At 41.3% G+C, this 26363-nt stretch overlaps 1 protein-coding gene and 3 non-coding genes across 5 annotated transcripts; 3 read left to right on the forward strand and 1 right to left on the reverse strand.

Moving 5' to 3' along the window:
- Positions 1-2869: 2869 nt before the first annotated feature.
- Positions 2870-2943, reverse strand: trnai-aau. Its single transcript has one exon. It is a non-coding gene; the product is annotated as a tRNA-Ile (tRNA).
- A 70-nt stretch (positions 2944-3013) lies between these two features.
- Positions 3014-25060, forward strand: LOC123976591 (N-chimaerin). Of its 2 annotated transcripts, XM_046058897.1 has the most exons (15): positions 3014-3307; positions 3622-3737; positions 6105-6143; positions 6280-6335; positions 11318-11349; positions 12784-12897; positions 14466-14592; positions 14968-15129; positions 19073-19150; positions 19867-19951; positions 20462-20635; positions 21316-21393; positions 21534-21671; positions 21771-21876; positions 22024-25060. In XM_046058897.1, the coding sequence occupies exons 2-15, from the start codon at positions 3719-3721 to the stop codon at positions 22193-22195; spliced, it is 1380 nt and encodes a 459-aa protein (XP_045914853.1). In that variant the 5' UTR covers positions 3014-3307; positions 3622-3718; the 3' UTR covers positions 22196-25060. The 2 variants fall into 2 exon arrangements, with proteins under 2 accessions (XP_045914853.1, XP_045914861.1); XM_046058905.1 differs by lacking the exons at positions 3014-3307; positions 3622-3737; positions 6105-6143; ... (3 more) ...; positions 14466-14592; positions 14968-15129 and adding an exon at positions 18743-18919 and having other exon boundaries at positions 19016-19150.
- On the forward strand, positions 11915-11987 carry trnam-cau. Its single transcript has one exon. It is a non-coding gene; the product is annotated as a tRNA-Met (tRNA).
- On the forward strand, positions 12289-12361 carry trnam-cau. The gene has a single exon. It is a non-coding gene; the product is annotated as a tRNA-Met (tRNA).
- Positions 25061-26363: the final 1303 nt, after the last annotated feature.

A 26363-nucleotide genomic window follows, 5' to 3' on the forward strand; every position in this document is an offset into this window, starting at 1 on the left:
ACTATCTGATTAAACCACCAAGAGGCGTCAACTACAACCTGACAAGCACAGGTGACGGTGAGATCAAGGCCGCAACACAGCACGCTTACAACATTGGTCCTTGGCAGATCAATGGTGGCGCTTGATACCATGTTTTGTCAAGGTGACACTCTGCACTCACGGAGCCATTAAGCTGCTCTACTACCCTCAGGAGAGTTGCTATTGTGAGGTTGCAGGTTTGTGTGTGAGAGAAAGAAAGAGTGTTAACACCAGCTCTCCTGGCGTTGTGGGTGCAATATTGATTTCAGAAGTGAATGGATGACAACAGAGCAGCACTGTGATTGGGAAGACCACGCTTCCACCAGAACCCCCATGCAACCATTAGCAAAATGAAGAGGAAGACAATGCTGCTCATGGCTGCTGCTTCTCCACTGACCCTGTGCTCTGGCCTCACCCTGAAATGGGAAAAGGGGGGGTAAACAGAGCACATGTCCCTCTAAGATCAATAAAGGAAAGGGATTTGTTTGTCACCTCATAGGTGGCAAATGGGCTACACTCTTCAGGGGGGTGTGGGTATATTTGCCTGTGACAATACCAAGGGCCTAGGAAGAGCAACATATAGCAGCTTTGTCAAGTGAAATAAAGCAGACACATTCCTATATAAGGCACATTTAAAGGCACACACACACATCAAGAGTCCAGCTGGCAAGAGTGCAAGCCCCAGGATGTAGGTTAGCAGAGTAATCCTTTAGGTCAGAGTAAAAGATGTCACTGGGCTAAAGCAACCTGATCACACTCAAGAAACAGGGTTGGTTGGTTGGTGTGTGTGTTCAATATTATGTGTATTGAGAATGAAGAGAAAAGCCTATTGCAAGGTTTGGTGAATGTGAAGGCAGGGAATAACTGAGGGGAAATACATGTAAATGTTTAAAGCACTTACTGGAGGAGGCGATCCTTGTCTATAATAGAAGCTTACAGTAAAAGAAGCTCCCTGCAGGACCCCCTATAGCTCAGCCGATTAGGAAAATGAGCAGGCTGGTTGCAATCGGAGCTAGTTTATACTTAAGATGTCGAGCTCGTCAAACATCGCGAAGCCTAAGAAGCGTTTAGTGTTTAAACAGGAAACGTATATTGCAATAAAAACTGGCTAAGTCTAAACAGACGGGTGCACCGCGCAAGGGGAGGCTACATGTAACCTCGCTTCATAATCCAAGATAGCGTGATTTCCTTACCCCCCCCCCACGTTCTTTCTCCAGGATCCACAGATTGTCCGTCAGTGCGAGCTTTTATTCCCAACGCTGGAGCTCACACAGTCCAAGTTTTGGGTTGCTTAAGTCCGAGCCGCTCCCTCTCAGGTGGGACGTGGTTTCTGTGCGGTAGCCATTGAAACAACTGTGGGAAGCCGTGCAAGGAGCTTTCTACTGGAACAATAAAGAGCAGCGCACCGCCTCCAGCACAGGCACCCCGGCGCTACATTGTCAAGGCGGAGGGAGAGGGCACCCAGGACGGATAAACAGCGCCACCTCATGGTGGTTTGGGGAAACCGGCGGTGTGGAGGCAAAGGGTTTCAATAAGATCTATTAGTCGAATAGTTTCCATTTAGATACATATGACAGTAGACTATTAATCAGAGAAACTAACATTATTAATTTAAAAGATCAGATAAAGCAAGCCTCTTAGAAACATCTGGTCTCTTTTCTTTAAGGAGAGTTGATGCGGTATAAAATATGTGATAAATACTGTGTTAGTAATATAGACTTTGCACCGGATGTATGTAGTAATATGTGTTGGAAAGCTTTAAAATAATATTGTTCTTTTTTTTCTAAACCAAAGTTTGAATGGTACCACAATTAGATATGTTAAAAACAACAGTGCAGTAATAAACGTTTCAATATTATTTGTTTAATAAAACCTAGGATGTGCACATAGTGTATGCTGCTTAAATTACGTAATTTTACCAGTTTTTTTTACATACACTGGCTATATACGGATATACAGGAAACGTAAATATATTTACTAAAGTACTGTAGCCTATACTGAAGTACTACTTTTGGAGTACTTTAGCAAGTATTTTCATGGAATGCTACTTTGTACTTTTACCCCATTACATTGCAATGGGAAATAATGTGCTATATTACATTTATTTTACAGATACCAGTAACTTAGAAAATTAAGATGTTACATGCGAAATGATGAGTTTAAAGAATATGATACATTGTTATAGACAAACTACCAGACAGTGTATAAAATAGCTAAATGATTGTATAAATTAGCTCTACCATGACCCTCTACAACAGTGAGATGTTGCTTACACAGTAATATTATTAATAATATTACAGTAATATAATTTATGAAAACACAATATAGGCCCTGCAATGGACTGGCGACCTGTCCAGGGTGTACCCCGCCTTTCGCCCAATGCCAGCTGGGATAGGCTCCAGCCCCCCGCGACCCTGTACACAGGATAAGCGGTTAACGATGGATGGATGACAATATATGCCAACTACATATTTACAGGGCAATATTTCTGAATTATGAGTAGGCCTACATATTGAGTATATTTTGTTAGTGATACAAAGGCAGTTTTATTGCCAGACCAGAGACAGAGTATTTGTAGGATATGGTATTGCTACTTTTACAAAAATAAGTCTGACTCCTTCTTCCACCAGCTGTTCTGCAATTGCATGTACATGTTCTGTTAAATTTAAAACAATAATTCTAATTATACACTGGGAATTTGCAGCTGTGTGCGCTTTTCACACCTAATTTTACTGTATTTTATATTATATTGTAATGAAACTGATGGTACTTACAGGGAAAAACAGTACGTCTTCACTTTTACTTTGAAGCGCACCCGATTGTGCGTTAGACATTATGAAAAATTTTAAGTTGGCCCGTACGGGGATCGAACCCGCGACCTTGGCGTTATTAGCACCACGCTCTAACCAACTGAGCTAACCGGCCATGGCTTTCAACTTGGAAGGGAATGATACCGTTTCACTATTTGTGATGCGGATACTCTGCTACCCTGACAAAGCTGATAAATACCACGAATTAACGTGTCCGGTTAGTTAAACAGGCCTGGAGCTTTCGCTAGTTACCTTTTAAAAACATAACGTTTGCTTTCGTTGCCTATATTACTAGGACAGTGTGACATAACTTACTATATCATACAAAAACAACAACAACTTTAAATCGGTAATGGCGATGTCTTTCTTACGGTGAAGCAGCATCGGCAAGATCCGTTGCCATAGTTACCGTGGAGAGAGGGCGAGACTGCTCACGTGACCCAGCAAGATGGCGACCACAACGTAGAATGGACGTGAATGTGAGTATTATTAGCCAAGCGTTACATTAATAAACCAGGGTATAGTTTCACACGCAGACGGTGCACTTAAATTTGTATGACAAAGCAAATGTTTTCTATTCAGTGTGATGTTTAAAAAAACATTAGTCTTGTCTGTTTAAGCCCGTTAACTAAAGTAACGCTGACCGACGCCGCTAACGTTAGCTCACTATAATATGAGCTTGGACTATTTATTGTTTATCGTTACTCAGCTGTTTTCACTTTAACCAGGGTAGCTCACCATAGTCAGCAGTTTAATACTTTCACCTTATTCTTTTTTGTCTGTTCTCTTTCAGGATTTAAACTGAGTGGGTCCGTTTTGCTGGATATTTGCATCTGCTGGTTAATTGTTCTTCATCATCATCATCATCATCATCATATCACAGAATCAAGATGGCCCTAAATGTTTTTGGTAAGCAGATCTCGGCTCTTGTTTTGTTGCTGAGTGTACTGGCGGTGTGTATTTTGCTTGGTGGTGGCTGGTACACTGATGCACAGTCTACTGACCATTGTGGTTAGCCATCATTTATTTTGGTAAAACTGGGAGAGGCTCCTAGAAATCTTGTGGATCCAGTAGCCATGGAGCACAACTATGAGTCCATTCATTCAAGTAACGTTACTCTACTCTGCACTTTTGAAGCACTAGAATACTTGAGTATTTCCATATTGTGCTACTTTATAACTTACTTAACCAATGAACACCTTAGTCTACTACATGTACATCCAAATCATCTTGTAAAAGTTGATGTATTTTATAGATTTAACTAGCCAAAAGCGCATAAAGTAGTTAAATTAGCTTTCTCCTGACCTATTAAATTAAACTGCTTACACTGTAATGCACCAGCTATAATTGTTAATTACATAATATTTAATAATATTTAACAATATAAACACACTCCTTCTACTGCTTAATGAAAGTACTTTGCTAATAATGTACTTTTACTTAGGCAACATTTAAAATGCAGGGCTTTTACATTGTTGTATTTCTGTATTTACTTAGTTAAAGAAGGACACACCATTGATATATTGTAGTTATTGTAAACCAGAAGTGAACAAAATGATGCTGTGTAAATACATGATGAAAACATGTCAACAAAACAATGTACAAGTCTTTCCTTCAAATATTTAGGTAAGTAGTATTAGCTGTAAAATGCTGTCAGTGCAGTACTTTAGTAAAAAGCACTGGACTTTATTTCTGTCCACCCCTGTTCCAGACACTACAAGTTGTCACTAGTCGTTATGTTATGTCTGCTTTCTTGTGAGTATAAGGGTTGCCTTGAGAAGGAGTTCGAGACGCTTGCCCGGGGAGGATTTGGAGTTATTTTGAAGACAGGATACCACAACGAAAAGTGTTGAATAGATAAGGCTTGTGGAGTACACTGAGACAGGAAACAGGCTGTTAGTTTTACCCATGCAGAGAAGATGGAAGACAGCATGTGCCTGAATTTGCAAGATGCTGAACAAAGGACAGCATATTCATTTTCAGCATCAGAATGAGTGTATTTCCTACAAATGTTTAAATGTACAGGTGGAGCAAGTTTATTTCTGAGAGAAAGTTATTGTACATGGCTGATTCAGGAATTAGTTTCAGGTCATCTTGCACATTTCCATTTTTAAGGAAAGAAACAAGGCATTTGTATTTTATATTTTACATAAAAACAATGTAGTACCCAGCACTGACCTTTGTCATGCTTATGCAGCAGGAATTTTAGTATTAAAGGAGTATTAAATGTTATCCTAAACTGTGTCCTGCACCATTGCTGTGAATTTGCACAGTTGCTTCATGCTATGAGCCACAATGAGTCACTGAATAAACATACACAGCACTGAATTTGAACCTGAAAGGATTTCACAGTAATCACAGTGTACAAATGTTCCGTAACTGCTGCAGAGTTCAGCCAAACTCCAGTGGAGTGCTTGGGGCTGAATATGATTTTGTTCTTCTCAGCGTCTGGTGCTGCACAGAGTCACACTTACTTACTCTCATATTAATGTCAGTGTTGTTTATGGCCTGCAGCAGCTGGACGAGCAACGAGGAAACACTGCTCTAAAGCTGATATTGTCTGCAAATCATTTTAAACGTGTAGGCCTGAGGGGGATGACAGCGTAAGCTTGCCTGAGTGTAAGAAAGATAAACATCACAGTGAAAGCTCATTTACATTTCATTACACTTTTGCAAAGCGATATAAATGAATCTTTCACAGGTTTTTATGCTCCACCGAGTAGATTTACTTATGAAGTCACTTAGTCATCGTTTAGTGATGTCTTTGTTGTGGGAAAATTCACCATGCATCAGTCTGATATCAAAAGTAAAAGCACATAAACTATAATAAATAAAGTGGCTGAAATTCTTAACTTAACGCCGTGCTTTTTTAGCTTGTTTATTTGGCAGTGGCATTAATAAAACTGCAACATTTCCTTTAGCAGTTTTAGTGTTCAGCCATGACAATCATGTGATTGCTCCGAAAGCCTGGTATCCAGTTCATCCATTAAAACAGTAATTGAGCTTTGAGTTTGATTGAATGTAAAATGCCTGTTTTTGTCTGTACGTTAAGCTCCCCCTGCACCCTCAATTAGACACTCACTGTTATTTCCACAATTTAAAATAAGGAGGAAGATGAAATGAAATGAGAGAATCCTGAGCTTACTGGTTGGTGGTTAATGTCGGAAAATCAGCACTGGTCAATATCATGTTTTGTCCACTTGGGTGCGCTGCAGGAAAGCAGATCAAGTTTGAGGAACTGCGGCTGGTTAAGATGTTGTACTTTTCTGTCCTCAGATCATGATGAATACAGGCCACCGGTGTGGAAGTCTTACTGTAAGTACTGATGGAACAATTATCTTTTATTTTCTTGAAAACAGTATGTGATTGAGATTCTTACACTCTATCTTGAGAGTTTCTTAATGGTGGCGGCGTGCTTTTAGCAGACTGTGCTTTGTGTATTTTGCCACAGTGTACCAGCTCCAGCAGGAGGCGCCTCATCCACGCAGACTCACCTGCACCTGTGAGGTGAGAACACAGCCAGCCACTGTTTATCATCGCAGTGAAGTAGCATGAAAAAATCTACTATATATACACGAGGCATTGCCCGAGCTTTAGAAAAACTGTCCTGTCTCAGTTGATCTAGAAAAGCAAAAGTCTCTTTTGCAACAAGCTATATGCTATTCTGCATCATTGAGCAAGCAGAAAAATAACTATTGTTATATATTGGATATCTTTAATATTAAAAATCCTAGAAAAGAAAGGAAAGAAATTTTAGCACATTATTCAATGGCAAGACTTCATGGAACTACTGCTCAAAAGTATCACTTTTCTTTGAAATAATTGCAGATGTTGAAGCCTAAAAGTGTCCGTTATGGACTTGCTGTCACTTGTTTTAACTTGCCACTTGGCATGCAGTAGCAACACTCTTGTGCCATTTTGGGCTAACACTTGGCTTAAATGAGAATCAGGAGATTTGAGCACTGGTTTTCAAACTAGTGATGGCAAGTTCGAGTCTTTTGACAGACTCGTTCATTCAAATCTCGTTCATTAAAATGAACTAATCTTTTTTTGAGTCATTTCGTTCATTTGAACTAGGCTGGTTATTGTGGCGCTGCAGCCCTCTAGTGGGCGATTAAAAAACAGTGCCGTTCTCAAACACTGAAGGCTTGCTTTATTTGACAAAGTACAATGCACAAATTCACCTCTTGATTACTGTATATCATCATTATATAAACCCCCTTGGGCTCACAACCAAATTCAAACCATGTAAAAAAAAACACAGAAATATGTTGTCAATATGCCATCCACTACTCCTAAATCCTTCCATTTTCACAATCTTTCCCAAGTATACAACCAGACCAGCCATATAAAGGCTTATGTATATAATTACTATCATTATTTCTAAAGTGCTTATTCATACAGTAGCCTAATGTCCCTATCCATGAGTAAAATATTAATAACAGATTTGCAGTAAATAGTAATAAGCTTGATACACTATATGAATAAACACACTCTTATTAAAATTCAACCAATTTAATAATAATCTGGATCAAGCCACCAAGTTCTTAAAGAACTCCAGCACAGAGAGAGGAACAGAGAAATAAACACATATAAACGCAGCAGTTTGGCAGGTCTGGACGCAGAATGGGCCACATCAGGTTCGGATTCTGCAGACAGAGAAACAAACATAAGGCACATCGCTCTCAAACACGGCCAGGTTGTTCACCAGTCAGGAGCTGTGAAACAACAGCACGGCTCTGTTGGTAAATATAAAGGAAAAGTTATGTTGCGTTCTCTGGCGGACCTGGATCAGCTGTTAGCTGTAAACAAACCACAGGGCTAATGCTAACGTTGCTACGTGGCTGTGTTTTAATGTTTTAATGACCGGGTCTGTTTGTTTTGGAGAGGAGACGACCTCGGAGGTAATTCGGCTCCAGGTAGAACCCTGTCAGGGCTCTGAAGTGGAGCGGACCCACAACAACTCTCATCAGCTGTTAGCTGTAATGTTAAACACTAGCAGGACTGAAGTTACGGTTCGGCTGTGTTAAAACTATAACTTAGCACAACATCACTGCGCTGTAATAACGTTATGCTTTATAAAATGTCACATAATTAACAAAATAGCTATATAATGTCAGTCCAGTGACTGTTAACTGATAGCCGACCTGCCTCTCATTCTGCGGCACTGGCAGTACCTCAGCCTGCCGAGTGAACGAAAGACTGAGGAGGACCCATGTGAGCGGTGAACGAGTAGTTCATTCCTGCTCCACAGTAGCTGTCACGTGACAAAACGAGTCAGACCTAGAGACCCACAGTTGAGAGTCGTGACCTAATCAGTTCTGTTTCCTGTGCTGACGGAGCCCATGCAGCTGACGTGTGACGAGTGAACGTAAGAGTCCAAGATCCTTCACGCATGCGTGAAAATGAACGAATTACTCGCTGAGACAACCCATTCCTGCCGAGTCATACACACAATTAGGTCTTATGAATGAAACGTTCATTGAACGACACAACACTAGTTCAAACACATCAGAGTTGTCACCTGGATATAAATCCATTCACAGATGTTTCAAAGCAGCCTAGCAGTTAGTTTAATATTCCATTACCCTGTATCTTCAGTTAGTCATCACATGGTTGCGTCTGTGTGTTTAGGCTACTCAGACACTGTATTCGCTGACTCAGCTTGTAGCAGGGCTGATTTGTTCTGCTGTAGTTCAACAATCCATTGTCTTCAGGGAAGGCATGTACGCTATAAAAAATAATTAATTTTGGTAAAAATACCTTTTGTACTGTTAAAGGAAAGCCAACATAGTGTTTTTGTTCTTTTATTCCAGCAGGTATTAGAGGAGCTGAGGAACAAGTGTAACAGGAGAAAAGGGAGAGAGGCAGGGATGAAATTATGCAAGAGATAAATGGGTACCCAGTTAAGTGGGTAGAAGTGTTGGCCTTTTACTTCTCATCAAAACGACATGAATTTCAACATATTTACGTTTTTGTAAGTTTAATTTACACAGATAAGTGCAGGCTCCAGCCTAGCTGAGGGAACCCAGGTGGTGCGACACGTTGCTGATTCCCACCTGTTTGGGGGAATCTAAGGGTGGATTATCGAATGTGTGTGTGTGTGTGTGTGTGTGTGTGTGTGTGTGAGAGAGAGATGCCAGAGGAACAGCTGTTCTCTTTGATGCACTGGCCTGGTCAGGTAGTCGGTGCTGACCCAGTTATAAAATCAGCCAGACAGAAGGAGTGGAGGAGCCCCCCTGTTACCGGCGGCCCCGTGTTGTCTGCTGGGAGTTCAGCCATATGTGATTTAATGATGCCCCAATAAGCACTTATCTGTGACTGGTACTTTTTAATGTATGGCGTGTCAGGGTCACTTAACTGTCCTTAGACTATACCTCGTTATTATTAACAGTGAGGGTTTTTTTTTGAGTAAAGCAGTGCGCTCATTTACGAATGTAAGAGAGGAATAATTAGCAGTAGGTAATAGTCTCGTAACAATTACTCGACTAATCGACTAGTGAATCTCCATCTAAAATGAACAATCGTGATAATCGATAATGTCGCTTTCTTCAATCTCTTCAAATTCAGTCCATTTTGACTGTGTTTGAGCACCAAGCCTCATAGATGTAAAACACCTCCTCTCATCTTGCCGGAGTCCTGAGCTAACAGCTCGGAACATGGGCTACATGCCGAGGGCTTGATCCGGATGTTGACGGGGCAGGTCTCTGTGACGATGTGGGCACGACAGTCTATGAATTCTGTTGTCTGGTCAATATGAGTCCCATTTTGTCCAGACCAGTTCTTAAGGAGCAGAATTAAGTCCAAGCTGGGCCTCTCCTGGCTCTCTTTCCTCTCCTCTGAGCGATCACTGCACCCGCCGTGGCGCCTGGTCCGGTTGTTAGGGCCAGGTGGATCGTGGCTCTTTAATCCAAAAACTCCTTCAAAAGGTCTTCATCTTCCAATGACTGTATTTATGTCAGACGTAACACATTTTTTGGCAATAAAGCCGGAAAAAAACAGATAAAAAACAAGGAGCTGACTAAGCTTCATGCAGAACATCTCTTTGCCAGTGTGTGCAACCCGTTTGAAAAGTTCTTTCAAGTTTCAATTTGTCAATCCTGATAATGGCTTGCCTTTTCTCTGTCGTGATCTGACCTTGGCCTCCCAATGACTGCTGAGTGTCTTGAGTGATCCACCAAAGACATAAATCTTTGTAACTTATGAGCTGTTAAGTGCCAAGCTCTCGTGAGGAGCTATTAATTCAGGCTTTATCAAAGCACAAGCTGACATTGCCAGCAGTAGTTCTAGGACAAATATGTATTGTTTGCTACAGCTGCATAATATTTCCCTAAATTAGTATGCCATATGCAAAATGGGCAAAATTAACTCTTTACATTATTGTCCCTTGTGTGATTTCAGGCTCTGTCAGATAGACATTTCACTCTGTCCCATTTATTTCATCATTTCGTTTAAAAGAGATGTTTCTCTTCCACGCAGCTTCTTTCTTCCAGCTCAGCACTGTAATGTGCAGTCATGGATGTCTGTCGAGAATTAGTTATGGGTATTAGTCTGTCCGCTTGACGTACGGCTTGCTGACAGGCCTCAGAGCAGTTTTGGTAGGTGTCCAGAGGTGCACATGCATGGCTGATAAGAGAGAGCTTACACACCTCCTTTGGGTACATGCACGATCATGATTGGCTCTCCGTCGGCCCAACTTTGTGTCTGGCTTTTGCCATCTCGACTGTGTTGTGTTATTTATGACATTGTAGGGTTTTAGTGGAGGCTGCTGTACGCCGCATTGAACAGTGAAATAACTTGCAGGAGTTTGGTTTTAGCTGTTTTGACAGTATGTGTTTACGTGCAGCACATTTTAAATCTACCTGTCAAAATAGGACATTGTTGGCATTATGCATGTACAAGCCAAGATTTGTCTCAATGTTTAGTGTTTCATGCTAAAGTGTATAATATGAAAGGATGCCCCTTACTTTCCTCTCATACAAACAACAGTGCATCCAAATTAATATTCAGCGCCGTTTGTTGGGTGTTGATTTATTGGCTCGACAGCAGTTTTGTTGAGAATGCTCAGCTTTTTATCGGACCCGTGCAATATTGTCTGCGCCCACACGCTCACAACCTCATGCACACACCGGCTACCCTGCGGGGTTTATATTCAAGTCCCGAAAGTCTGGGGAAATATTCAGCAGGGGCACACAGTTTCACACACTATGTTGTTGTTTTTGTGAGGGATGATCTCCTGTCCTACAGAGCAATGTGACATTCTTGGTGGTGTTATGCTGCCAGTCACCCAAAAGCATAATAATGAACCCTCACATAGCGTCATTAGTTGACATTTAAGCGTGAAAATCCCATTTACCTTTTGTTCTTTAGTTAAAAGTGTGAGTATTTAAGTTATTATTATAAGTTTCTTTTTGCACGTGTCATTCTTCTGCCCTTATGTGATCTGACCTGAGTGTTTTACAGGCTACATATTTTTCTTTACCCTGCAGGTGGACAACCGACCTAAATACTATGGAAGAGAGTAAGTAAAGCCTCTCTTTATCTGTGATTCGTGTGAGGCACATTCCCTCATTTCATCTCCAACAATGAGAATGTTTTTTTAATTCATCTCCTCCTACCTTATAGCTGTTAATCCAAAGTTCCCACATATGCAGTACTGTGCAAGAGCTTTAGGCAGGTGTGTAAAAAATGCTGTGAAGTAAGAACGTTTTCAAAAATAGACATGTTAATAGTGATAGACTATTTAATTGGTCGGCCGATTACTTTTGCCAGTATCTGGCATTTTAAGATTATCAGCACTGGCTGATACCTGCACTCACAAGGCCAATCAACACAACATGTCTGCAGATACATCTGTCTAATATGGTGGAAAGCTACACAGCAAGCAAATAAGTGGGCACTATGTTAAGATTGTTTTGTCAGTTGGTGTTGCTGATGTCAAGAAGGAAGTGTCAGGTTGAACGGTTATTGCTTACCTTGATATGTGAGAAGAGTTGTAACTGCCTCATTGGCACAGTAGTAAAAATCGAGTTACTCCCCAGTTGTAAGTGTGACGATTTATATGAATGATAATGTCCATGTTTTTGGCCTCGTTGGCGCAGTAGGCAGCGCATCAGTCTCATAATCTGAAGGTCGTGAGTTCGAGCCTCACACGGGGCATGTGATACCCGACAGTGATTGTACAAACAGTCAATAGTAGAGTGGCTGTGGGTTTGCATCAAGATTCATTATATCACAAATGTACAGTTGATAATTAAAAAAGTCCAGCATCACTCCTGCTCATCTGTTTAATGCTATACAGCTAGATGTCTGAAAACATACCTCACACTCTTCCATGTGCACACATTCAACACTGATTACTATTTGCACTTCATTAATATTTGTTTGTTATAGTAATTTTCTTTCTTCATCCTGTGGCAACTATGACAATTTGTCTGAATCACAATGCATTTGTAATCAGGCCTCGTTGGCGCAGTAGGCAGCGCGTCAGTCTCATAATCTGAAGGTCGTGAGTTCGAGCCTCACACGGGGCATGTATTTTAAAGTCAGAAAATGAAACAACAGGATAGACAGTGATTGTACATATTGTCAAATGTAGAGAGACAGTGGGTTTGCATCAAGATTCAAGTCAATATATCAAGAACGTACTGCTGATAATGACAGAAGTCCAGCATCACTCCTGCTCACCCATTTAATGCTATCCAGTCTCTCTGATGACATACCTCACACTAATCCATTCATACATCTAACACTTTTTACTATTTGCACTTTATCAATATTCCTTCGTAGAGATAGACTGATTGGGCTGATATCTGACATTTTGAGATAATCTGCATTGACATTGCTAATTCGAGTTGTGGTGATGAGTTGTTGTGAAGGCTTGTTGCTTTGTATTTGAACACAATTTGTTTTTGTGGAATAATAAAGCCTTTTATTTTTGTTTTTTTCCGTTCAGGTACCATGGGATGATCTCCAGAGAAGAAGCCGACCAGTTACTGAGTCAGGCCGAAGGCAGCTACCTCATCAGAGAGAGTCAGAGACAGCCGGGCACATACACGCTGGCTCTAAGGTATGCTTGTGTCTGTGCATTTAGCTAATGTAGGGAGATACACACAATCAAGAACAAATGTGAGCTCAGTGCTGCCAGTGGATATTTGCAAGCTTAAGTACTGGAACAAGGATTCCAGTTTGTTTAGTCTGGATAAACACAGGTATCCAGTCCTTTTTAGCAGAAGTGAATATGTTATATAACTGCCAAATTACAGTAATGAGTTAAGGAACTTGTTAGGTGACCATGTTTGAATGCTTTCAGTTATATCCTGTCAGCATAACCAGCTGTAATAACATTTTATTACATATTACTGTTGTTTTTGTGGCATTAAATATTTAAAGATTTCTGGATCCATTTTGGAATGAGTAATGTAGTATTTTAGTTTTTTGTTTTTTGTTTTGTCTTTGGAAACTTGAGATATTTAATCTCACTTGGAGAATTGCCTAAACTGTGTGTGCTCTGCTTTTCCTCCGTCCCCTGAGACCTTGTAGGAACAGTTGTTTTAGTTCCTTTGCCTATTTCCTGCACATATGTCAATGACAAGGCTAGAAACACTGAAGCCGCGGTACAGCGTGGATGTGCATGTCTGGTCATGTGCTCACACCGTGGGTGTTGTGAGTTGTGAGGGGTTTAAAGGCGGTTCGAGCTATAAGCTGCTCAGGAGCACTCATCTCTAACCTCACGCGGCTCCATACACCGTCTTCCGCTGAGCTTTGCCTCATGAGGAGAGATGAATGTGAGGGAGTGTTAGTTTGCTGAAGCTGTCTCCCTAATCAGGCAACCAAAAGTTCATTTGGAAATCATTATTGTCGGTCTGAATAATGCTTATTGCCACCCAGATGCCCACTCTGCTTTAGCCTGGTTAGCTTGCAAGCATATCATTCGTCACTTTAATTGAATATGACCTATCATTTTCTCAGAGTAGGTGTCACACTTTTAAAATGGGCGCATGGCATAATTTGCATTTGGTTTTGGGTCAGATTGCTCTATTCATAGCTATATCATTCTTCCACCTGCACACTGCCATCCCTGTGGTTATAATTACCTTCCATAAATACCCCTTCATAAACTGGTGTTCTGCTCTGGGTCGGCAGGAAAGGAAAGGTTGGATTTTGGGTTAATGATCTAACGGTGCTGTTGTATCTCGCAGTGGTTTCATTGTGATCCGCCGAGGAGCAGATTATGTGTTGGCCCAGTTTCGAGTTAGCACCATTTTTTTTGTATGCCGGAAAATTCACGTAGAGATTGTTTACGATGAAGCCTCTTTTTTTCTTCTTTGGTTGCATTTTTGCTTTCAAGCTTTCTATTTTCCTTTTCCACCTTGTTGGAAGCAAAAAGCCACACAGTCTCGTCATTTTGATCAAATAATAGATAGATAGATTTTAGGTCATTAATGGTCAAACCCAGATGCTGGTTAATGTTGCCGATTGCAGATAGATGTATCTCCTCTGTCTGTGATAGAAAACCAGCCACTCTTTGAAGAGTCTGTTGTGTAAAAAATAATACAAACAGCTGATGAGAAAGTTCTGACCCACTCCTCTGTTAGACAGTCCTAAAGCTAAAGCTCCCTCCTACATTCTCTCTAGGTTCGGGAACCAGACGAGAAACTTCCGTCTATACCATGACGGGAAGCACTTTGTTGGTGAGAAGAGGTTTGAGTCCATCCACGACCTGGTCACAGACGGCCTCATCACACTCTACATTGAGACGAAGGTGTGTGCGTGTGTGTTTGTTCATCACTCTTTCCTTCTTAACTGCAGTCTGCACTGAATTAGAAGAAGTTCAACTTTTTAATCATTTCCGTCATAAAAACAGTAAGTTTCAGCTTGTTTCAGCTAACACTGCCTCAGAGAACAGTGCTGCGTCGTTAGTCTCATTGATCAAGGCTGAATAGTAAATGCTGATTATAGATGATCACTTTGCACAATGGCAGCATTCAAAGCTTTGTGCCCTGCATTTCACAGATGGAAAAAACTATCAATCATACAGTTGGGAAGCACTGACACATTGTTACTGTCGTAAATAATATAAACCTGCAACTGTTAAAATATCAAAACTTAACTGCTTAAATAACTGTCACATTTCCAGGCAGCGGAGTACATCGCTAAGATGACCATAAACCCAATCTACGAACACGTGGGCTACACCACCCTGAACCAGGAGCCCACCCTGAAAAAACACCTGCCACTCAGCCCAGAGGCCGTAGATGGGCCAACTCCGGCCAAAGGCGACCATAATGCCGAGGAGAGGGTGAGGACAAACACACGTGCATGAACGGTGACATGGGCAAGGTGTGCACTTGATGGCCGGATTTGGCTGTTATGTTGGGGCTGTTAGGGAGCCTTGCCCATCCACCTTCTGTAAGAACCGACACGTTTTGTGAACTTATGTTACCTAAGTTATGTTTGTTCATTATATTCCATCGAGTGTCACTCTGAGGAAGTATCGTCAGCTCAAGAGCAACGTGGCGTAGCTTTTAGAGGCTGCGATCAATATCTTCTAGAAATATGGATTGATTGATATAGAAACTGCGTAGGGAACTACATCAGCATCCTCCAATTAACATATGTTTTGGCAAACTGACACAAATGCTTAGCGGGGTTTTAAGGGGGTTGTTTTGAATAAGAAAGGGTGTAACGTTGGCACAGAGTACTGGCTACAGACCAAAGAACACTCTCTTTTAAGAAACCACTGTCTGAGCACTTTAAAATGAACCGTTCTAAGGCAAATTAAATCATTTGAGTCTCTTTGACTGGGTGTTTTGCACTTTTTTTTTTGTTGCATGTTGTAGGTGAGTAATTAGATCAGTGATAAGTGAAGAAACTGACTGTGGAAAAACATGTAGGGACACAGACATCAACCCTGTTTTTTAGGATGAATTGATCCAGAGAGAGTTTGAGAGATGAAGACGTTCAGGCTAGATTTTCATTTGCATCTTTAAATGAATGCGCCTGAATCTGGAAGACATCAGTAGGAAATGATATAAATTTCTGTTTCAGCTCAGCAGAGGAAGAAATCAGTTAATTTACAAGTGGAAGTAGAATGTATTTAACGCTATAGGCATTATGCAAAATATCTTGGAACAATCAATCTCTTTCATGCAAAAATAAAGGTTACATAAATCATAAAGCAGCACATTTTAGCATATATACCATCATCATTTTTCCAGAATGTGCATATATTATAGAACAGTGATAAGCACATGTATAGTATCTGTACATTAGGACTTGTAAAGCATGGTTGGTGAAACTGACATATTAAGAAATCCTGCAGAGAGGGAAAAATAAGGGTATGTTGCTGTATGTACTGTACTAAGATGGGAGAATGAGAGTTGAGCATGGTGAACGAAGGAGAAGAAGGAGGAGGAAGAGGAGAAGGAGGATGAGGAGAAGGAGGAGGAGGATGGATGCAGAGGAGAGATGGCCTCCAGCCAAGGGCTCTGCAGTAAAATTACATAACAGCAATAGCAGAAACCTTCTATCTTCCACAATCCTTCTACTAAGTATTCAGGAGCCGAGTTTGTTGTCGGGTCATTACTTTCCACTCAGCTGGGAGATGATTAGTTTGTTTTCTTTGTTTAGTTTCGAACCCAGAGGACAGGTGGGAAAGCTTTTCAGAGTATGAAAACAGAAGTGACAAAATCAGGAGCAGGAGCTAGCTCAGACGCTAATCACTTTGCAGCGTTGAATGTAAATTTCAGTTCTGCAGCTGTGCGTTTTGTGCAGGTGGGTGCAGGAAAATGAGGCAGGGGATGCAAGTCCATCCAGACAACTGCTGTAAAACCCTCAGACTCGTGTATACAAACACCCACCACACACAAGTGTAATACAGTCCAGGGAAAACGCACACACACACCCAACAGGCCCATAACAAAGTAGGTGCAGTGTGTGCTTTGCGTTAATCTGCTACGCCAGTACTGAGCCTCCTGAGGCCTTGTATGACCTGCAGAGCATGACCACCTATGCTGCACCTCATCCATCTGTGTGTGTGTGTGTGTGTGTGTGTGTGTGTGTGTGTGTGTAAGGGGGGTGGTCTTGTGTGTGTACATGTGTGCTTTCATAATTGGGTGGATTTGCAGACAAAGCAGTACGGCTGTGACATTGAGACCAGAGGTGGCTCGCCGTAGGGAAGACAACGCAAATGAGAAATATATTTCACACGTTCATTCAGCGTATTCCCCTCTTTCTGTGGGTTAAATGCAGTTTTATAGCTCCCGTGGGGGCGATAAAGATGTGGTTGTGGTGATGACCTTTTAAATTTTTAATTTTTAAGGCCTTGTTTTGAGAGTGAGCTCGCCAGATGGTGATAGGGATTTTGGTGGTGAGAGAAGAAGGTAGCAGCCAGAGTCTAACACCTTGTGATCTGACAGAACATACAGAAAAAATAATACATATACTCAAAGGAATATGAGGAGTTGCTAAGCTTAACCAGCTGGATTTCCTCTTTCCCTTTTCTGTTTTTTTGCCTTTGTCTATAATGTCTAATTGAGATTCTCTTTTGTTAGACACCTAGCAGCCTCCATGCCGCCATCCCCATGCAATGAAAACATGAAATATCCATGACCAATCATACATATCCACTGTGTTGTCAATATAACCTGAGGATTAGTGATTTGAATATGAGGTGGCTTGTAAATCTTGTAAAATGCAACCTATTTACTATATCTTTTTGAAATGTCTTGTCGCTCCTTTGCCACAAAACAATATTGGTGTTATCTTAATGTAAAATATCAAAACAAAAAAGCTTGTCAATCTCTCCCAGAGTAACAGGATTTAACGCATTCCCAAAGACGGTGTGCTCAGCCTCAAAAATGTCAAAGTAGGAAAGTCTAAACATCCACCCACCAGAGGCGGCACTTAACAAGGAACCTCTAAAGTGCACTTCTTAAGTGCAAATGTAGCCTTAAACTGTTCTTATATAATGTTACTTGTATGAGATAAGATAATGGATGTCCAGGGCTTTTGATTCACGTGCCATATTAGGACATGGGATTGTGTATATTCTGAACTGTTCAACTACTGGACTGCTGATTGATGCTGCAGGTAAAATGACAAAGGGAGAGAGAGCGGGGGAAAGCAGAGAGGGACAAAAAGTATGAACAAATGAATGTAATAATGGCTGGTTTCTCAGCTCATGCCTTCGCTCTTTCTCTCCCGGGACAATTGAGAGGGCAGATTTGGTGAAGAACAACAAGAATCGTTGCGTTCTGATTGGCTCATTCTCCTCTCAGTGTGACCTGTTAAATTCATCCATTACCGCCCCGTAGCTTAGCCTCCCCCTCCCTCTTCTTTCTCTCTCTCCGCCTTTTATCACCTCCCTCCTCCTCCGCTGGTTCTACCAGGCGAATGTGTCGAGGGAAAGCGGATTAACACACACACACACACACACTGAGCCATGTGGGCTAAAGAGCTCACCTACACGAGACTGAGAGACAGGAACGCATTTCAAGAAGTGACAATTTATTGAATCAATAAGTTTTTTTGGTTTTGTTTTTCTCTTGATTTTAAGACACACTTTTATTGGCTGGCTGGCTTTTGTTTTTGTTTTGTTTTTTGTTATGAGCTGGAATTGCACCATGCAGCCGCATCAGTATGCAGAGCTGATCTGATTGGCTGATCTCTGTGGCGCTAAGACAGCAGGATTGGTCCTATGCTGGCTCCTCGGTTTGGGATGTTGTTGTCAGAGCAGAGCTTTGGAATGATTTCAGAGTCTAGTTGTTCTTGTTTGTTTTCGTTATTCTTGGCGTTTTTCTTTTTTTAAACACAATCTTTTGAGTATTTACTTGTTTGTTTTTGGTTTCCTTGGCAGTCTGACTGGCTTGCTGTATTTATTAATGATATTCAGATTTTGGTCTCAGAGCCAGCTTTTGATTTAAACCTCCAGTGTGAGTTAAATTCACACCAGAACTACAGGTCCCACAATGCCGAGCCGAGAGTCGTATGTCGTTAAAAGGGGTAAAAAGCAATCACGCAGGCGGGTCGAGAAGGATGCAGGTCAGAAGGGCTCTTTGTTTACCGCAGCTCTCAGTTTGAATGTCAGCGCTGGTTCAATTTCCTCCCTGCCAATCTCGGGGAGCACCTCGGACCCCAGCACGGGCAGGGGAAACCGCTTTAACCGGGCGCCAACCCCCTCCAAACCCAGCTCCCCTGCTTCCACTTTCTGGCAACCAATCAGATCTTTTGCCCTTTCGCAGCTCACATCGCTGGTGCGGCGGGCCACCCTGAGGGAGAGCGACTTAGTGCCCAAGTATGAGAAGGTCCACAACTTCAAGGTAAGCCGTTCCTTTGCGTGTGTGTGTGTGTTTGTGTGTGTGTGTGTGTGTGTGTGTGTGTGTGTTGAATGATGCCAGAATCGCTGATTCAGCTCTTGGGGTCTTATTCAAATGCACCTCAGAGCGCACACAGCGTCAGGATAACACACATACCCTCAAACAGAGAAACACACATTTCTGCATTTACATTCAGATTTTTTAAGCTTCCGTTTGGCACTTGAGATTCCCAGATTTCCATATTCCAAGTAGCCATTAATGAGGAGGACAAAGGTCACAGCCACAGTGTACAGAGCTCAAGGGACATATGGACCAACACACACCGACAGACACACACAAAGAGAGAACTGTGATGCGATGGAGGTTATTAGCATTTCATTATATAGAGCCAATTTATGCAATAATTGAGCAGATTGGAACTCAGCACTCCTATTGTGTCTCCATCATTCTTTTGTCAGTGCCTGTTAGTCTAGAATAAAGATTATTGCTGGTATTCAGGTATTTCCTGAACCAGTCTGGGTTATAAGAATATTTTTCTCACCTTTTTCTCAGTGTATACTTGGTTAAATATATATTACTATTTTGCGACACATTTTTATGTATTTCCCCATTTTTAAAATTACTTTGTCTGTTTATATTTTGTGTTGTGAATTATGTGATACATTTACACGGCATTTAAAATATGGATTTCTGCTTTTCTCTGTTGTCTTTTTAACCAGGTTCATACATTCAGAGGCCCCCACTGGTGTGAGTACTGTGCCAACTTCATGTGGGGTCTCATCGCTCAGGGAGTCAAGTGTGCAGGTAACACAGACACACACACACACACACACACACACACACCAGTGGATAATGCACTTTTCTTAAGCTCAAAGGTTTTTAGTAATCACTGACTGATTGTGCACAAATATCTCCCCCAAAAAAGATTGACGTTCTGCTCTTTTTGCCTCCTCCGCTGTGCGTGACTCGTAACTGGGACACCGGGCTTAAAGTTAGTCACTTTTGCTGTTGACTCATCTGCGGTGTATCATGGATTTTAAATGTTAAACGATGGGTGCCAAAGAACACACTGTCAGTGCGATTATTGCTGTGTGTGGGTGCTGAACTGTGCCTCTGCAACGCCTACATTTAAATGCAACTTTAACCAATCTATTGGTGTGAAGAGCTTACAGCAGGATACAGGCACACTTTTAAGTAAATACACCTACACAAGATGCCAGACAGCTTCTTTCAGGTCAAGAGTGGACCCACAGTGACGTAAAACTCTCCCTTAAAATGTCAAATTCACTTTCATAGTCTATCTTTCTCTGTCAGACTGTGGGCTGAACGTCCACAAGCAGTGCTCCAAAGTCGTGCCGAACGACTGCCAGCCGGACCTGCGGCACGTCAAGAAGGTGTACAGCTGTGACCTGACCACGCTGGTCAAAGCCCACAACACCAAGAGGCCCATGGTGGTCGACATGTGCATACAGGAACTGGAAGCTAGAGGTTAGAGAGACAGAAAAAGCGAGAGTGTGTGAGTCAGTGGTTATATAACGTTGGAAAAAAAATACTTGCAGGTATTGTTTGCTGTAACTATAATAGAAAGAAAGAGAGAACACCTACAAGAACAGCATATGACGCAAAATGTGTGTGTATGCTGTCTTTTCGTGTACACCAGCAGAATAACTCCCACATGTGAGTGGGGGAGTGCTACGATGTTTCCCCCATGGGAATGGGCCATAGACTACTGACTACGATTCAAGGCCTGAGTGAAAACAATAATGTGAAATCAATTGAGACACCTGACTGGAGCCGGAGAGCAATTTAATCCCTCATCCCCCACTCTGCCACTGTTTTAGTTTCTTTTTTCCTTTAATCAATCCCAACCCAGTACCCATTTGAGTAATCAGCAGTACTGTCACAAAGAAGATTATTCTGACAATTGTTTTCTCAATTAATTATTTGTCACGTTTTCCCAGTGCCCAAAGTGATGTCTTTAAATGTATTCTTTTGTCAGTCCTAAACCTAAAGATATTCAATTTAATAGTATATAAGAGAAAGAACATCAGTACGTTTCTCGTTCGAGAAGCTGGCACAAGTGAATTTCTGATTGAAATGTGTGAAATCAGTTCCTCACAACCCTCACAACAATTCATGTTGACTTCAACTCTCCTCGTCTGTGTCAGGTCTTCAGTCGGAGGGTTTGTACAGAATATCAGGCTTCAGTGAGCTGATTGAAGATGTCAAACTGGCCTTCGACAGAGGTGAGAAAAGAATTTCCATTTTAGGATCTGTGAAAAATCAATACAGTTCAAAGGGCAGATATTTCAGCTGGCACCATAATATTGGGGTTTCTTTTCCCTTTGACTGGATCTCTCTCTCTGTTGACTGATTTGCTCCACAGATGGAGAGAAGGCTGACATCTCCTCAAGTGCATACGAGGACATCAACATCATCACCGGGGCCCTCAAACTCTACTTCAGAGAGCTGCCTATCCCCCTCATCACATATGATGCCCACCCGCGCTTCATAGAAGCCGCAAGTAGGTCTCCGCGCTTTCTGTACCTTACTGCATAAGATGCATAAGATGCAAGAATGAATGGAGGGACAGTCTGTTTTCACTTTTGTTTGTGTGTTGCAGAGATTGCAGACCCAGAAAAACGGCTGGAGTCTATCCACGAGGCCTTGAAGCTGCTGCCACCAGCTCACTGCGAGACACTGCGATACCTCATGGCTCACCTCAAAAGGTCTGGCGGTTTGACTCCATCACTTATGTTTTTAAGTTGTGGTAGCTAAGTTGTTGAAGATATTCAGCTTAATGGCTTGATCAGGATTTATTTCTAGCTTTGTGGTCAGACGGGCTAACACATGCTTTCTGCCCTCTCTCCATCCAGAGTGACCCAGCATGAGAAGGAGAATCTCATGTCCAGCGAGAACCTGGGCATTGTCTTCGGCCCGACGCTGATGAGGGCCCCGGAGCTGGACGCCATGACAGCGCTCAACGATATCCGATACCAGAGACTTGTGGTGGAAACGCTCATTACCCACGAAGACGTGTTGTTCTGAGAGGACGGGAGGGAAAAGGAAGGAAGGACAGATTGGGAAGATGCTTTGTCCTCCTGTGAAAGACCTGTTCACGTTTGACAAGAAAATGAAGAAGAAACACGCAAGATACCTGATGTCTTGCTAGAGAAGACGCTAACTACACTACCTGTCTGTGGGGAGTTGATGGAAGGAGCAATGAAGGAAAGGACACATTGTTTCCCTACATTTTAAATGTAAGACATTAACAAAACTTTACTCAACCAACAGACTTGAAGCTTCTATAGAAGATCCAAAATTTGTAATGAACAAAATTAATTACTGGAACTCTGAAATCTTGGAACGATCATTTTCCAGCCTCACTATGATTATCTCTCTTGATTAAGAGAAATATGTTCCCTGTCCTAAGGAGAAATTAATAGTAGCATTGCAACAACACTACTTTGTCTATGTGGGGGAAACATTGTGTGATCCATCTTTATGGTAATATCTCCTCTTTGTTAAATGGATGCCTTGACAGTTTTCAGTTTTCTCCACACGACTTATTTTCTGTCTCACAGCTACATTTTAAAAGCCATAGGTTAGCATTGTTAGCATTTACCACAGAAACCAAACGACACCACTATTCACAAGCATATGAGCAAGTGTCGCCTAGTGGTCCTAATCTGGTGGTGAGAGGTTATTTTGCTCACTTTGTTTCCAGTAGTCCCGCGACCCTGTAAGCAGGATAAGCGGTTGACGATGGATGGATGGATGGATGGATGGATGGATGTTTCCAGTAGTGTCAAGGCATCCATTTAATCCTCCTCAAGAGAGGAAGAAACACTGACTGAACAGTAGACAGCTGGATGAATGAATGAATGGAAAAAGCGAACCACTCACCCAACACTCATTCCTCTGAATGGAACTTAAGTGACTTGGACCTATAGTGAATTCATTCCTCTTTTTCAAATATTTACTTTACAGCTCCCTTCTACTGTTCCTCTGGCTTAAATGTAATAATACAGTAATTACACTTACAACTAAGTCGTTTTTTATTTGCTAACATAGAAAAGAGCCAAGCTCACTCCCCCTTTTTTGTGTCATATGATAAACCTTTGTTTAAGAAATGTTTTGCTGCTGTATAATTACATCCAATAATGGTGATGATGGAGCTGTAAATTTTTTTCTCACTGTCTTTGAACCAAGCCTGTGTTCTCTCACTTGAACCCCTCTGACTACTTTGCCGCTTAAAGGTGAAAACCTCTTGACAGAGTTCAGTGTCATGTAGACAGTTAAAGGGAAGGTTTGGGAAATGATCTGCAGCCAAATGTTGCCTTCCCTAGTTCTCCATCAGGGCTTTAAATTGGCATGTTATCGCCACGATTGCAAAGCATCTACACAGTAAAATGTTGCTACTACATTAGACAACGCTAACTTGTGAGTTTTTATTTTAAATATCATTTGGAAAGCGGCATACATCACACCAGGGGCAGGTGGTGAAGAGAGGAACATATTATAAGTGACTTGAAATATGAATATGTGAACCCGTGCTTTATGTTGTTTTTGCTTTGCTTTGGTTTTTCATTTGTATAAAGCAGTATTGCAGTTAAGAAATTTTAACAGGCAGATTTTGTGCCCAAAATACTAATTTAAATTCTTGATTGTTTGCACGCATGCAATTCGACACGCTAATAATTTCAAGGCCTGTCAACTTTATTGGCCCATGTGGGGTAATTCAGACACAGAGTGGGGATGCTCCAGTACCAAGAGTGGTTTTTAAACACCAGATTATTCGAAATCTTAATATTGTGTCCATTCCCAAAAATTAAAGCAAAGAATCTCAATAAAACAAAAAACAATCCTAATGTTTATTACTCGTATCAGTGTCTGCAGTTAAAGTTGTACTGGTGTTTCCCTCTCTCTGTGTGCCTGTTGGCAGTGAGGCCATAACGTGACTCCCCCTGACATGTTTGGAAAGATGATATGTCTGCTTTCATTTCAGTTGTGTTGGCTCCCGCTGCCGCCACATCACCTAACTGTGAAATTTTAAGAAATAATTATAATATATAATAAAGAAAGCCACTTGCAGTCATTTTAAACTTTTTTTCCCCTATGCCTTTTCCAGACAGCGAAAACCCTGAGAAAATAAGATTTTACCTGGATACAAGTTATTGTAATCAATTTCTTTTCAGATATGTGAAGATCGGGTTCTGGTTTAACGTTGCATATTGAAGGTTTTGCTGCAATGTTTTGACCGCGCTCTGATTTAATTGTGGGATGATGTTGCCAATTACGTGTAATATGAAGGAGTGTATTTGCCATGATTTTTTAACTAGTGCCATTTGAAAGTGGTGGAGGTGTAGAACGGATGCCTTCTGCATGGACCCCCACCTCCGCTAACACATGCTTACCCCCCTCTTTATTCACTTCTACCCCCATTTCTGTCGGGGGTCACTGATCACCTATTCCTAGTGCGCTTCATTTTTTTCAAAGCAGTGACGACCCACCACACGTCAGGATCCGTTTCACAGATAAAAGATGGGGTCGGGTCCGTAAAATTGAAGCGCACCCATGCTGGGTAGCCTGCAAATCAACATGGATGTACCATAAAAGTAACAAAAGCATTTTTGTAACATTATGGTTATGTTTTGGTTTTTCATGTGTTCTTTATTTTAACAGTTTTTGTTGATTTTGTTGTTTATTCCTCCTTTTTTTTTTTTTATTTAACCGTGTACTAACTCATCACACTAACCTGATAACTTGTGAGCCTTCAGTGATCTGTGACACTTGCTTTTTTTGGCATCATGAAATGTTTTAAATTGTCATTGCTGTAAAATATTTTCTATATGGTTTATGCATGGTAAAATTAAATTATTAAATATGGCTACCACTTGGTGCATGTCTGAATTTTGTACATAACTGGTTTATATACACCCACATGAGTTTTTAGGCTGATTAGCAGAGAACAAGGAACAAATTTGGAGCAATTTCTTTCCTCAAATTTGAATGTCTTATGTCACAAAACACCCTGTTAACGCATCAAATTTGAATGTCTCAATCAAAATGTTTGCTAGGGACAATTCACTTGTCACTGGACATTGGTAGGGACATGTCCCTTGCCTACAAGCCTTTAAAATGAAGCAATTCTATAACCCCTTCCACCAAAGAGTAATTTTTCTTTGGCAGATTTTGTCATTTGTACTTTTTTTGTGCCACAAAAAGGTAAAACTAGATAAATCAGAAAAAAAATCTTAATTTTATGTAGCTGATTGTCTTTTGGGGTAGTGCAACAATTTATGAGCCAATGCTTTGCACACAAAACCTCAGATTATGGTAATGAGGTTATTACTTTGGTGCAGCAGTGAATTTTACATGTAATGTTTTTACATATTGCACATATAGTGCATAGTGATAGTGCAGTCAGACTGTCGCCTATGTTACATTTCATCGTGTTATTATGTGGACACAGCGTGCAATACGTGATGCCGGCTCGTGGTCGGCCTCCCTCCATTGGCTGCTGCTTAATTGAAGGCGCCTCAGTGTCTGGAAGTCAGCGGACGGCCCTTTCTGCTCGGTGTCGTCGAAGCTATTTACGCATATTTTACATAGTGCCAGAAAAGTTTATGTAAGAAGGAGAAATTCTCGGAAGGAAGGAAGAAGACCCACAGAAGGAGTTTACCAGATCGTCTGGACTTGGGACTTGCTTGTTTAAATTAGTGACTTAGGTGAGTTACTGTCAACCAAATACCCCAACTTTTTGCTTTCGTGACTTTGTTTAATTTTAATACCGTGTAAAGGTATGCTTTTAAGATTATGATGATGTAATTTGTGTGTTGGCTAATCTATGCTAGCTTGAAAGTTACAATGTAGCGACTAAAATGTGCAGCAGTCCGGTGGCAGAAGCCTGAATTGCGTATTAGTTATTTACGCACATTAGTCGGATTTTCCCTTAAGTAATTCTCATGAACTAAAAAAAATAAAAATATATTGACGTGAATACTATGTACACTTACTCACAACTTTTACGTAAATGTTATCACAATTGCGGACAGTGTGATAAGTCAGGGCAGCGGACAGAAGGGTAACGTTTGATCAGAAGTCTGTAGCCTGTTCAGTGGGAGCGTGAAGCACTCTGCCTCCCTCTGGTGGGGAATAAAAGCTATAGCTGAATTTTCAACATAGACTGTATGACTTTTAAAATAGTTCACGG

The sequence above is a fragment of the Micropterus dolomieu genome, linkage group LG01, assembly GCF_021292245.1.
Source record: "Micropterus dolomieu isolate WLL.071019.BEF.003 ecotype Adirondacks linkage group LG01, ASM2129224v1, whole genome shotgun sequence".
NCBI lineage: Eukaryota > Metazoa > Chordata > Actinopteri > Centrarchiformes > Centrarchidae > Micropterus > Micropterus dolomieu.

What these genes read in the sequence shown, in the direction of transcription:
- LOC123976591 (XM_046058897.1), top strand. An exon ending in GACTCACCTGCACCTGTGAG is followed by an intron (nt 6,336 to 11,317) that starts GTGAGAACACAG and finishes TTTACCCTGCAG; the next exon opens with GTGGACAACCGACCTAAATA. An exon ending in GCGCTTCATAGAAGCCGCAA is followed by an intron (nt 21,672 to 21,770) that starts GTAGGTCTCCGC and finishes TGTGTGTTGCAG; the next exon opens with AGATTGCAGACCCAGAAAAA.